At 42.1% G+C, this 12,834-nt stretch overlaps 1 protein-coding gene across 1 annotated transcript in view; it reads right to left on the reverse strand.

The window, feature by feature from the left end:
- Nucleotides 1-12,834, reverse strand: part of ankfn1b (ankyrin repeat and fibronectin type III domain containing 1b) — a gene marked incomplete at its 5' end in the record, with an annotated part of 32,261 nt that overhangs the window by 2,231 nt on the left and 17,196 nt on the right. The window contains 18 exons of the mRNA XM_079487956.1: nt 128-274; nt 1,157-1,740; nt 1,830-2,031; nt 2,488-2,654; nt 2,783-2,951; nt 3,039-3,189; nt 3,264-3,430; nt 4,325-4,537; nt 4,664-4,783; nt 6,100-6,229; nt 6,342-6,441; nt 6,954-7,061; nt 9,032-9,122; nt 9,524-9,621; nt 9,872-9,985; nt 10,073-10,270; nt 11,666-11,873; nt 11,984-12,188. Coding sequence (XP_079344082.1) covers nt 128-274; nt 1,157-1,740; nt 1,830-2,031; nt 2,488-2,654; nt 2,783-2,951; nt 3,039-3,189; nt 3,264-3,430; nt 4,325-4,537; nt 4,664-4,783; nt 6,100-6,229; nt 6,342-6,441; nt 6,954-7,061; nt 9,032-9,122; nt 9,524-9,621; nt 9,872-9,985; nt 10,073-10,270; nt 11,666-11,873; nt 11,984-12,188 — 3,172 coding nt within the window. The remainder of the gene's footprint in view (nt 1-127; nt 275-1,156; nt 1,741-1,829; nt 2,032-2,487; nt 2,655-2,782; nt 2,952-3,038; nt 3,190-3,263; nt 3,431-4,324; nt 4,538-4,663; nt 4,784-6,099; nt 6,230-6,341; nt 6,442-6,953; nt 7,062-9,031; nt 9,123-9,523; nt 9,622-9,871; nt 9,986-10,072; nt 10,271-11,665; nt 11,874-11,983; nt 12,189-12,834) is intronic.

Consider the following 12,834-nt stretch of genomic DNA (forward strand, 5'->3'; position numbering starts at 1 on the left):
GTTTCCCGCGCGTCCAAGGGTTCTGCAGCGACAGCGGACAAAAGTCATCCTGCAGCCATTTCTCCCTCCCCTCCACCAGCAGAACCAGACCAAAGTGTTCCAGCTGTTCTGCTCCGTACACACACACCTCGGACACGCAGGCCGGATAGCCGCACGGTTCGCCCGCGCAGGTGCACTGATGGGCGGCGTTCTGCAGGTGACGGCAGACGGTGTTGATCTCCTGCACCACTAATCGAACCATCTCTTTAGCAGATGTCTCTGTAGTCGCACGCAACTGAACAAACACAAGAGCACATATCATATCATTTGTAATATTCATAATCCAGTTTTGAAATGCCATTTTGTATTTGAATTGTATGAGACCCATCTGTGAAATCCAGGTTAGTCCGATGATCAAATTCAAATAATCTAATTATGAGATTTAGAGCATCAACGTCATAAAATGATGAAAATCAGTACTGTGTGTTTATTGCTGTAGATGGCAGGTTATAGGACTATATACCAATTGTAAAATGCAGTACTTAAGATTTATATTTCCTTTTTGTAATTACTCAAATAAAAAGATTATACTGACACGTTTTATGATTTTGCTTCTAAAAACTTCACTTTCAAAGATATTAAAGTTATATTTTCACAGAATGTTCTATACATTATTTAGGATTTTATTTAGAAACATATTTATATACTTTTGCTGGGTTTTCACAGACTGGGTCACATAATAATTCTATTTAATAATTGCACATATAAAATAAAAGGAAGATTTGTTGACAGTTGTGTCAGACGTGAACTTTTCTAAAAAGTAAAACGTGGAAAAAGTTACGAGGGAACAAAAAGACTTAATGACCTCTATTTGAAATGTTTTATTAAATAGCAACATTAAAATATTATTAATAATTATGTATTTAAATGATTCATTATTAAATAATAATTAATAGTAGAATGACTATAGGATTATTATAAAATATTTGATTAAAAATAACATTTTAGTTGGGAGTCATTTCTTTCTTTAACTGTGTTTCAATTCTTAACATTATTCTAAATAAAAATATTCTTTATGTATATTGCAACATACACTTTTATATACACTTCACATGCTGCGATTCAAATTCCATCTAAAAACAGCTGAATCTGTCACCTTTTACCCTCCAACACTCACTTTCACGCTGGTGTCTTTAGGTAAACCGGTGCGGTATTGTGGGTAAACTCTCAGAGTGGTGTGACACAGCCTGAGAGGAGACCCGGCCGAGTGAGCGGAGAGTCGCTGTACCCCACTGTCCTCTGACAGGGTGCGCACGGGTTTAGGGCAGGGCTCATGGGAGAAGCACAGATCGAAGGAGGAAGGGCGAGTCCAGCATTTGTGTGATGTGGAACTGGGAGGCGAGGTTGCCGTGGCGACAGAAGACGGATATTCCAAGCTGCTGGTGCGGACGCACAGCGCCGTTCTCTTCTCTGTGACCCTCAGCAGCTCGATCTGACGGCTGGGAAGGATGAAGTCGCTGTCGAACGAGTTCATGGGCAGATGTTCCCGTTTGCTCACGCCGGTCCGGAGCACGTCCGGCTGACTCAGAGAGGAGCGCGGCGATGAGGAGGAAGGGTGGGCAGACGGCGCGGAGCGGAAGCTGGCCGGTGAAGGAGGGAGCAGATCCAGTTCTCTGGTGCTTATGGGAACGCTGGAGTTAAAGTCACTGTCAGCAGCGAGGAACACCTCGGATGTATCGTCATCAGACAGGCCGTGAGAATCTTGCAAAGGGAGAGAGAAGATATTTTGTAGTGAACATGAGAGAGAGGTCAGATGATGAGGTAGATGAGGATAGAACGCATATTCTCACCGTTGTGTTTGCGTGGGGTATCAGGTGAAGGGGCCGGTGACGGCAGGTATGACGGCTGAGAGGTGGAAGGTGGTTTTTCCGGAATGGACTCTTTGGAGAAGTCTATGATCCAGCCGAGACTCGCACCCGAGTTCTGATGCTTATATCGTGCAGACTGTAGGACGGCCATCCAGCGGGCCTCACGCCACAAATCCTCCAGATGCTAAAAGGGCAAAACACACACAAGCGCTACAAATAAAACTGTACATGCAGAACAGACGAAATATAAACGAATAACTCTGAATTTTGATTTGGACAGGTTTACATTTAATCTCTGCCTGTGTTTTATTTGCAAATTACTTTATACACTTCCAATATTTGAAGAATCTGCATTTTTTTTTAAATCATCAGGCTGAAATAAATGCAAAAGTTTAAAACTTCACTTTGGATGTTTACAACAAACTCAAATATTTTAAGCCGGCTAACGGTGTGTTGACCTTTGAGGGCTGTAATTCTCATCACATGTGTTTTATAGTGTCTTGGTCCTCTCACGTCTATTAAAGATGATACAGTAAATTCCGGCAGCTGTACAGTTTGTTCTGTATTTTATTGCTGTTTTACTGCCGCGGTGAAAACTGAACAGGCTGCCAGTGTTAATTTGCCGAGAGGTCAGAAATACCTGCAAATACTCCTCAACCTGCTGATGTTTCTGTTTGGCAGCAAGCAGCTCCGTCTCTGAGAACGCCTCCCGCAAAGACTGCTGGGACATCAGCGACTCCAGACCCAGCAAAGCCGACACGCGACAATACAGAGCGATGAAACTGGGAGAGTACGCCTCGAAGTGAACTAGACACAGATGGAATATAGGTGAACTTGAATGGGTTGTTAAATAACGACAGAATGTTCCTTTTTGGCTGGGCTAGAACCTTTCGAAACAACATTTGTGAATGTTTTTACGTTGTTTGTCCTCTCACCGAGCTCAAAGATCTGCAGCGGTAGAGTAAAGAAGCTGGACCGCAGCGAGCACAGATGGTTCTGTCCCGGAGGAGAGCACACCTCCTCACATGGTGGGAGGAGCAACAGGAAGGACACTCCCTCCCCTAACTCCACCACCTCCTTCACATACACCCGGAAATCTTTTGCCTAACACGAGTACATCAAAACTTTATTTATATGAAATTGCCTTTGGAGAACTGAGAACAGTGTTGTACCATCTGTAGGTTCACACACCTGGTTGTTGTGAATATTAATGGAGCTGAGCAGTTCTTTGGCAGCAGTTCTGAGCTCCAGCAGGAGGCGATGAGGAGCGCTCTGGACGTCCTCGCACACCTGCGCGCTCCCCTCCAGCGAATCCAGCGACTGAAGCCACTCCCACTCCTCCCTGCATAACACACACGATTACAATAACACCCTCGCAGACGCACCTGCGCGACGCTTCCATAAATACGCTCGTACCTGGAGATGTGACCGCTGTCTCGTATTTTGACGTGACAGAGGACGTTTGGGTGTTTGTGTGACACGAGCACTCGGATCTGATCCACTGATGTGTAGAGCTTCAGATAACCCAGATACAGACCCGGACTCAGACACTTCCTGCTGCGTCTGTGATACGACTGTTTCTCCTGCGCAGGCGCAAACACACAGATCTTCACACACATGTCCAGGTCACACTTTAAACAAAACCAACAGAAGTGACGAGTTCGTTTGTATAACAGTTTTACTTCGCTACATTTCTTATTATTAATTATAATGTTATGGTAAATATGTGATGCCTTTTGGAATTTAAACATTATGGTATTACATGTGTGAATGCATTTGTGCAGAGTACGATCCATTAACAAAAATAAACCCTTTTCAAGATATGAAACGTAAAGAAAACACACACAAACATACATACATACATACATACAAATGCATGAACACAGACACACATTCACACATTCAGTGGTATAAAGAACTTCCTGTAACAGCCTGAAATTGACCCACGTTTATCATTTCTAAACTATTTGACTGTGAGATGGACGCTGGAGCCATGTGGTTGTTGAGCTGTGGAACCACATTACCACACGCACACACACACTGCTTTACCACAGGAAAATGTGAGCCGTTCAGACCAAACATCATCTTCACACTGAGACCAGAGACGTTCAAACACACACAGTCAGAGCTAAATGATGTTTATAGTTATTCAGAATAAATCATCAAGCGAACAATGCTACTGTCATACACCCACAATTCAGTGCGCGCGCACACACACAGATACAAAGAGAAGTGCAGGAGCTAAAATAATGTTGTTGAATAATTCTCAACAATTTTGTCATCCTGTTTCAACTTTAGACCTTTGTGAAATACCACATTCAAATGCGTCACCGATGAGACCATCTAAACCCAACAGCGTTTAATGTTGACGGGCTGCCAGGCTCTGAGCGAGACAGGATTGAGGTTTTCATTCACACTTGTGGAATGAAGCCGCTTGTGAGTCCTGGTTTTGCGGCGTGACAACGGCATTCACTCACGTGCAGCGTGGTCAGCAGCGTCTCCAGAGCCGTGGCCTCATCCGAAGAGGAAGACCTGCGCTGCAGCTGGAATTTACTGACGGGAATCCATCGCACGCCTTCCAGCGGTACACACGCGCCCACGTCTCTCATCAGCACCAGCACCGCGTTACCGTGCTTGTCTTTGATGGGCTCGAAATAGACCTGCCCCAGATCTACCGTCCCAAGGAGCGCCTGCACACACAGCACACACATCACATCAGGTTTCCCAGGACCCAGTGTTGTAATGTTTGCAACGACAAAAAGCAGGATGTATTGAAAAATCAAACCGCACAATCTGATGTGTTTAGATGTGATCACCTGGAGCTGTGCGGCAGCCTGAAGCATTTTGAGCCGAGTCTGAAGCGTGCAGGAGCTGGAGGCGTGTGCAGGACTGATGCACTGTTGAATCCAGGTGAGCTCCTCCCACAGGTGAGACACCTGTAACACACACAACATCGTCGCTGTCTAGCAAAAATCTTGTATGTCCATAGTTTGTGACTTTGATTTGTTATAAACAAATTACTATTGTTTACCTTCATGTTTGTCTGGGGGTTTTGCACATTTTTAACCAATGAAAATGTATTAAAATAATACAATGTTTTTTTTCATTTCCTGAAAAGTCGTCCAACATCATCAATATGTTTGCGTGTATGTGTGAAGTCCTGCTTTAGATAAGTTGTTTGAACAAAAGATGTTTGAACTAAAAACATTTACAATGAGTGAGAAGCTTCAGATATTTGACTATTTATTCTAATTCATACATTTTTTTGTTTTTCAAATATATTTGTACATGGTTGTACATTTTATAGTACTGCATACAAATTTAGTTTTTTCATTTTGTATTATATTATTCATAAAATATTCACAATAGTTTTATATTATCCATTTTGAAAAATCACTATTAACAGATTTCGGATTTTGACTCGAGTTCAATCGAAGTCCGTTTTGGGAAGTCTTGACACTCGGCGGCCATGTTTGCAACGCCTCTGGGCGTTGCGAAAGTTATTTACGTCATAGCCAGTCCACAATCCTATCGACTTGGATGGGGGAAGGCAGATATTTAAAAAAAATCGCTGGCAACAATGTAATAATTAAATTAATAAATTTGGTTCAATGTAGCTTGAATTGAATTTGTAGTGAAAAACATATGTAGTTTAATGTTTAGTGTTTTTGTAGGACTATACATGTCTTGTACACATGTGTTTCCATTATAAGAGATTCACAAACACCAAGATTTGCTTTAAAAAAAATTATAATTTCAACTTCACTCTTAAAAATAAAGGTTTTGAAAATGTTTTTTTTTTGCAGCGACACCATAGGATCATTATTTTTTGGACCTACAAAGAACAAAACTTTCAACTTGTATATTATAATTCTCACCCTTTTAATCTGTAAAACCTTTTTCAACTATAAACAGTTTCACAGGCTCACGTCTGGCATAAAGTTAACTTCCGGTCTGTGTTTGTTTATGGTATAACAATTTGTTTTATATTTCATTTATATTCATATTATATTGTACATTCATTGAATTAAACTAAAACTCAAAAGTGATTCATTCTTGGGCGAGGTCTACCGTAAGTGTGTTACATTTGTGCCATACCATGCTGTTACCTCTGAAACTGTCTATAAAGAGATTTTGCAACAGAAAGGAAGCATACCGCTTAAAACAGTTCTTTAATGTCATCATTCAGCAGCTTTATTTTAAAGAGAGAGTGTTGCTGCGATATGTTTGGAAACATAAGCACCACAAATACCTTTGTGAACCAGAGGAAGTCCTGCGCGTGGCAGCTGTAAGAATCATCCACCTCCACCACAGGCAGCTGGTCCTCTGGAGTCACCAGAACATTCTCATCGTTGTAGAAAATGCAGGCCAGATAGAGACCCCTGAAGAGAGAGAGAGAGAGAGAGAGAGAGGCCGTCACAGATAACATAAGACCAGCAATTTCCCCAGCGTTAACTGTTGAAACAGCCCTTTCTGGAGTTGTTTATCTTGTACCTTTTCAGATTTTTGACAAATTTGCTGGTGGGCTGGAAAAGATGCCTCAGGCTTTTAGACACTGAATGTTTCCTGACGTTTGACGCGGCTTTGCTCGGCTCTAAAAACACATATGTTCAGAGAGAGAGAGAGAGAGAGAGAGAGTGAGAGTGAGAGAGACAACAACAAACACAACAAACATGTAAACATACAAGAGCTTAAACTCAGCTAAACAACAACAAACTAACAAAGTTTCACTTTTCTAAAACTCATGACCGAAACAGTTTCAGCGATGGAACTCAGAATATAAAGGCCAAGTGAACGGGCAGGGATTTCCTTATAAAGTGTGTGTGTGTGTGTAAGTGCCAGGTTCTTACTCCAAACAGTCCGGGATAATTTATGCCCCTTAACTCACAGTTAAGTAAAGCCTCAACCCCGACGCCGTAAAAACAACAAACAAGACCCCCAGAGTAGACCCCTGGAGACACGCGCGCACACCCGCTCGGCCTGTTTGGGGTCCGGCCTCTGAAATATTAACTCGCCATTTGTTTGAGATGTTTGTGCTGGTGGTCACAGTGGCTCTTAGTGAATGGGGAGATTTTTCATTCACATGCGGTGTCATGGAGTGTTTACCGTGGCAAGCGCAGTGCCGATGCGCCCCTTTAATTTGCCCCAGGAGCTGCTCCAGCGCCTCTTTCAGACCCTGCTGGCGGGGCAAGAGCCCGTCCACCTCTCTCCAACCTGCAAATATGGAGAGTAAGAGATTAAACAAGCGCATTGTGGGTAAAATCAACATAGTGTTTTATATTTGGGTGGACTAGACCTTTGAAAACAGGTATAAATAAGGGGTTTTACAATATTCATTCATTACAATACAAGTCATTCTGTATTCATCTTCATATCCCAGCATCAAGCGCACACACACACTCCACATGGTAAACAGGATAATGTTCTGATGGTGTGTTGGTTGCAGGCCGGGTCCCGAGAAAGCAGGGAAAACACGGACGCTCTATTCCCAGAACGTCTAACACAGACCCTCTCTTCAGCCCGACTAACCTCACCGAGGGTGTGTGCATGTGTGTGTGTTATGAAAGAAACGGAGTGAGAAAAAAACACAAACATGTTGCAAATATGATAAATTATAAAATCATATCCCTGAAACACGCTGTATGTGTGTCCATGTGTGAATTGTAGATGGACACAGCAAGTGTGTGTGTGTTTGCTGTGTGTGTGTGTTGGTGTCTAAGAGGCGTTCTGTCTGCAAGTTTACGGCCTCTCACAGACATGCAAATATTTCCAGAGGGATTCAAAATGGAAAACACAAACACGCACATTTAAATTAGCATGCTCAAAAAAAAACACACACACACACACTCACACACAACATAAATGAGCCCTAAAACTTGTGCTTAAAAATATAAAAAAACAAAAACAGAAAGGTTACACAACCGGCCCTGGCGTAAACACACAAACAACCAAATCAAACTCACACGTTACATAACATCTTAAGACTAGCCTGTCTAAACATACAGTTGTGTGCAAAATAATAGCTGTGCGTTTAAAAAAGTGAGTAAAGTTCAAAATCCTAATTATAACTTTTATTTCAAGACACAAATGCATAGGGAACACTGCACATTCTATTCTGAATCAAAACGTGAAGAGTGTCTCATTGGTTTAGCGTTCTTGTGAATCACTGAACTAATATTTAGTTGTATAGCATAGCGGTTTGTGAGAACTGCTTCACATCTGTGTTGCATGAAGTCGACCAACTTCTGGCACCTGTGAACAGGTATTCCAGCCCAAGACATTGCACTACAGACCACAATTCCTCTGCATTACTTGGTTTTGCCTCAGAAACAGCATTTTTGATGTCACCCCACAAGTTTTCTATTGGATTCAGGTCTGGAGATTGGGCTGGCCACTTCATAACGTTAATCTTGTTGGATGAAACCAATATGCTGCTCGCTTACTAGTGTGTTCGGGTGGTTGTCCATTTCAAGGGCATTTCCTCTTCGGCTCAAACTGATCCTTGATCCACCCAACACCATAGTATGATAAACATCCCCACATCATGATGCTTGCGTCACCGTGCTTCACTGTCTTCACAGTGTACTGTGGCTTGAATTCAGTGTTTGGGGGTCGTCTGACAAACTGTCTACGACCCCTAAACCCAAAAAGAACAATCTTGCGCTCCTCAGTCCACAAAATATTGCGCCATTTCTCTTTAGTCAGTCAATGTGTTCTTTGGCAACAATGGGACTTTGGTGGGGCTTCTTGCCGATAGTTTGGCTTCATATAGGTAGATGTATTCTAATTGTTACAGTACTCACAGGTAACATCAGACTTTCTTTGATCGCCCCGGAGCTGATCATTGGCTGTTTCGGCTATTCTTCGATCCTTTTGAATGGTAGTTTTCCATTTTCTTCCACGTCTTTCTGGTTTTGGTTGTTTTGGTCATTTTATAGCATTTAATATCATTTTAGCTCAGCAGCTTATCATTTTCTGCACTTCTTTATGTTTTTCCCTCTCAATTACACAGAATTGGCAGCATGCATGTCATGACTGTTGGGTCTGTTGCTTTTCTATTACTCTACTACACTCTATTGTACCAAAACCACTGACTGATCTGGTTAGTGATGTTGGACTGCTTTTTTGAAGGTAACTGTATGTCCTGTTTGTTGCAATGTATGCGTGTGTGCCTGTATGCTCACTTGAAGGAGTCGCACAAGCAGGTTCAGATATTTGAGGTAAACTCCATCCCTTCATGTTGTACGCTGATACCTGAACATAATAACAGGTGCCCTGGAACACACACACAAGAGATTTGTGTGAACACAAATTTTAACAAAATGTGTGTGTGTCTGGGTGTGCCCTTGTTTTTATATTCCGGTGGGGACCTAAACCTGAATGCACACCAGCACATGGGGACCAAAGTGGTGGTCCCCATGGGCAAAAAATATAATCGTACAAAACAAAATCTTTTGAAAATCAAAAAATGCTATACGTTTTCTATGATCTTTAGGTTAAGGGGTTGGGTTAGAGGATAAAATATACAGTCTGTTCAGTATGAAAACCATAATGCCTATGGACTGTCCCCACGGAGATAATTAACCAGACACTTGTGTGTGTGTGTGTGTGTGTGTGTGTGTGTGTGTGTGTGTGTGTGTGTGTGTGTAGCTCTATGTTTTTCTCTCAATACAAACCGTTGTGAGTTCAGTGATGTCAGACTGAAGTCGAGTCACATCTTCAATGACCATCTCACCCAGCAGTGGGTTAAAAGAAGGAACACTGCACCACCCCACTGAGACAAAACAAGCACAGGATTCATTCAGAAGTGTTCAACTCTGAAAACATCAAACTTGTGTCTACACAACAACATGTACCATTTTATATTCATACATACATATATTGTAACTACAGTTGCAGATGCAGTTTATGGTCCAACTTTGACTGTTCCATTACAAGCCAATATGGCCGACAATTCACCATATAAACATGTCCTTATGTAGCATCTAGTGCATATATCTATGATAGGGTCAGGGGTCACTCACCACGATATTTGGTTATAACAGCAGAATTGTGACAAAGTGGCTCTTGAAAATGAACTCTGAGACTAGTGCCGCTGCTGACGGACAGATGGATGGCGCCCGGAGGCTCAGGAGGACCTAAAATCAACAAATGTTTTTGTTGATTTCATTTCATTTCATTTCATACACTGCAGCCGAATGATGTTTGTGTGTGTTTAAACTCACTGGCATGCGTGTATCCCATCTGCATGCGCTTGTAAAGGCGAAGCTTCCATTCCCAGGTCTTGAGTTGTCTCTCTCTGTTTGACTCCTCCCTCTCCTCAGGCTCCTCCCCTGTTACCTGGGCGGCCAGCTCGGCTATGCGATGCTCCGCTTCTTGCACCAGCGAGGCCAGATGAGAAGCTCTGCCTTCTAGACTTAAAACTGAAAACGCAAGACATCTTTACAGCACGCTGTCTATACATTCACAAAGTCACACAAGAAACAAAACACAGCAAATGTCTTTTGTGTCTGTATGTGTTGTGGCACTGAGTTTGACCTCCATAATCTCCTGGCATGTGTCATAACTCAAACAGCGATACTTCTAAAGCACTCAAGAGCACTTGAGTAACACACACTCGTCTGAGCGTGTATGTGTGAGAAAGTAAAAGCCTTCGATTCGGCCTCGAGTATGTGATCTTGACCCTTTTATCTTCGTGCGTCCGTAAGTGTGACCCGTTGAGTGTGCGAGATATTTTTACCCTCCCGCATGTTTGATGTGTGTGATGTAAAGTGTGTTTATATTAAGTACATTCAGGGCTCTTATTAAAACGGGTAATGCCCTGGATTACTGTGCATCTGTGCGTTAATACTTCATCAAAGCCAAGCAGCTGAGTCCAAGTCTAATAGTGCTTTAGAAAGCAAACACTCCAGCTCTCCTGCAATTTACTGGACAGATGATCTGTGCATCCGTCCACACGTAAAGAAAGAAACCACCTTTTAGCGTTCTGATTCTGTGGTTCAGAATTGTGTTCTATTTATTTGATCTCAAATTTAAACTTTTATACAGACACATTCATACGAGACAAAGCGCAACAGGGTGGAAATATAAACAAAGCAAACTGTGTTGAGTATTGCTATTAGCAAAACATTGTTGAAGTAGGTACAGTATGTAGATATTTATGAATGTGTCAATTCTATGAACAAAAGCATATTCTTTGAATCAGACTGTTGTCTGAATGCTTTCTGTCTTGAGACCTGTTAGACTTGTGACGTAAGAACATGTTTCTGGGGTGCTCTGGAAGAAAATAATTTGTTTATTAAGCAAAAAATACACCAGAAAAGATTAAAGGTTAAAGAATCGTTAACTAGTGTAAAGTAGGATTTGTGAGAGGGAAAAAGAGAACTAATGGTGACCTTGTTTTCTGCAATATTGTCCACTTGTTGCATTTTTTTCAGTCTAAGGGAATTTATATTAATATTTAGATCCTGTGTATCGGCCAATATATTAGGACGATATTCTTTATAAAAAATATGTGTAATATAATATAATATAATATATATAATATCATATGTCATATATCATATCATATTATACATTTTGGGGTGAATAAGCATTTTCAACATGTGAGAAAAGTAAATTATTATTAAATGACGGTTGCTTCTTTTTCAGGAATTATTATGAATATAGATAAAAAGCTTTTTTATTGTCATTTTATATATGATATTGCTTTGGCCACTTAATAAAGAAATGAGTCATTATGGATAGCATGTGGCATGCATCTGTGCATTAAAAACATGCTTTATGATTCATACAGCAGGGGCCGTGTGCGTACTCACAGTGGGGGCTCTCTTTGGCCCCGGTCCGCAGCAGAAGTTTGGCCATGGGGACGTTGTTAGTCATGATGGCGATGTCGAGAGGCAGCAGACCTTCACTGTTGGGTGTGTTGAGGTCGAGCTCTTCCAGACTGAAGGTGTTTAACAGAGACTCAACCACACCCAACTCCTGATGTTCCACAGCTTCAAATAGAGCTTCATTACCCTGAAACTTCACACAAAGAGCCTTATACAGAGTTACTCTATAGTTCCCAAGTGATTCAAAGTTTGTGGCGTTTGCTTTATGAGTTCTTTAATATTCTACATGCAGGTTCATCTCACCATGGTGGTTTTGTGTGGATGCTCTTTGTCCGGGGCCGGGTGCGTGGGATCGTCCATCGGCAGGTTTGCAATGCGGAACTTTCCAGATAGGTTTCTGTACAACCGTCGCGCCGCGCTCGGAGGAGACGAGCATGACCCGCTAGAATACTTGCGTGGAATCAAAGGATGAGGGTCTGGAATCTGTTGAGTCATTTTGGATTCGGCCCTAAAGGACAGGACAGGATGCGTTGTGATTTGAATGGAACACTGTGGTACGTTGATATACATCAGGATATAAATGATGTAAGTAATATTAAATTCATATATTATGATATTTATAAACAACAAGGTGCTTCAAAATGTTTTATTTTTGCATCACGTCCAAAAAACATAACACAACAATTCACTGTCATGTAATGTCCATCACAACCGCACACATCAAAGGCTCTGAGAGAAACTGAATGAATGAATGTTGAATGAAGGAGAACCCAACGCTCCAAGAACTATAGCCATCACAGATGTCCTCGCCCCATTGTCTGCGTGGGTCAGAAACGGGCGAAGTGTTCTGATAATAACAGGGTTATTTTAACGGGCAAGTATGTGCTGTGTGCAGATAAAAGTGGGTATATTTGTGGCAGGCGGATCGGTTTCAAAGCCTGCTGATCTCTGGGCTTAAAGTTTCTCCTCTTGCGCCGAACACACGGGCTGCCGGGAGGACGACACACACTCACATGAAAGAACGGCAGATGAAAGCGCGAGGGATAAAGAAAGAAAGACAAGAGAAACAGGGACACCACATGTTAACACAGCCGCTTGAGCACCCCATCAGACCAACAGTGACAGAACACACACCCCATCACACCCATTCCCAT

This window comes from Barbatula barbatula, assembly GCF_947034865.1.
Source record: "Barbatula barbatula genome assembly, chromosome: 23".
Classification (NCBI taxonomy): Eukaryota; Metazoa; Chordata; class Actinopteri; order Cypriniformes; family Nemacheilidae; genus Barbatula; species Barbatula barbatula.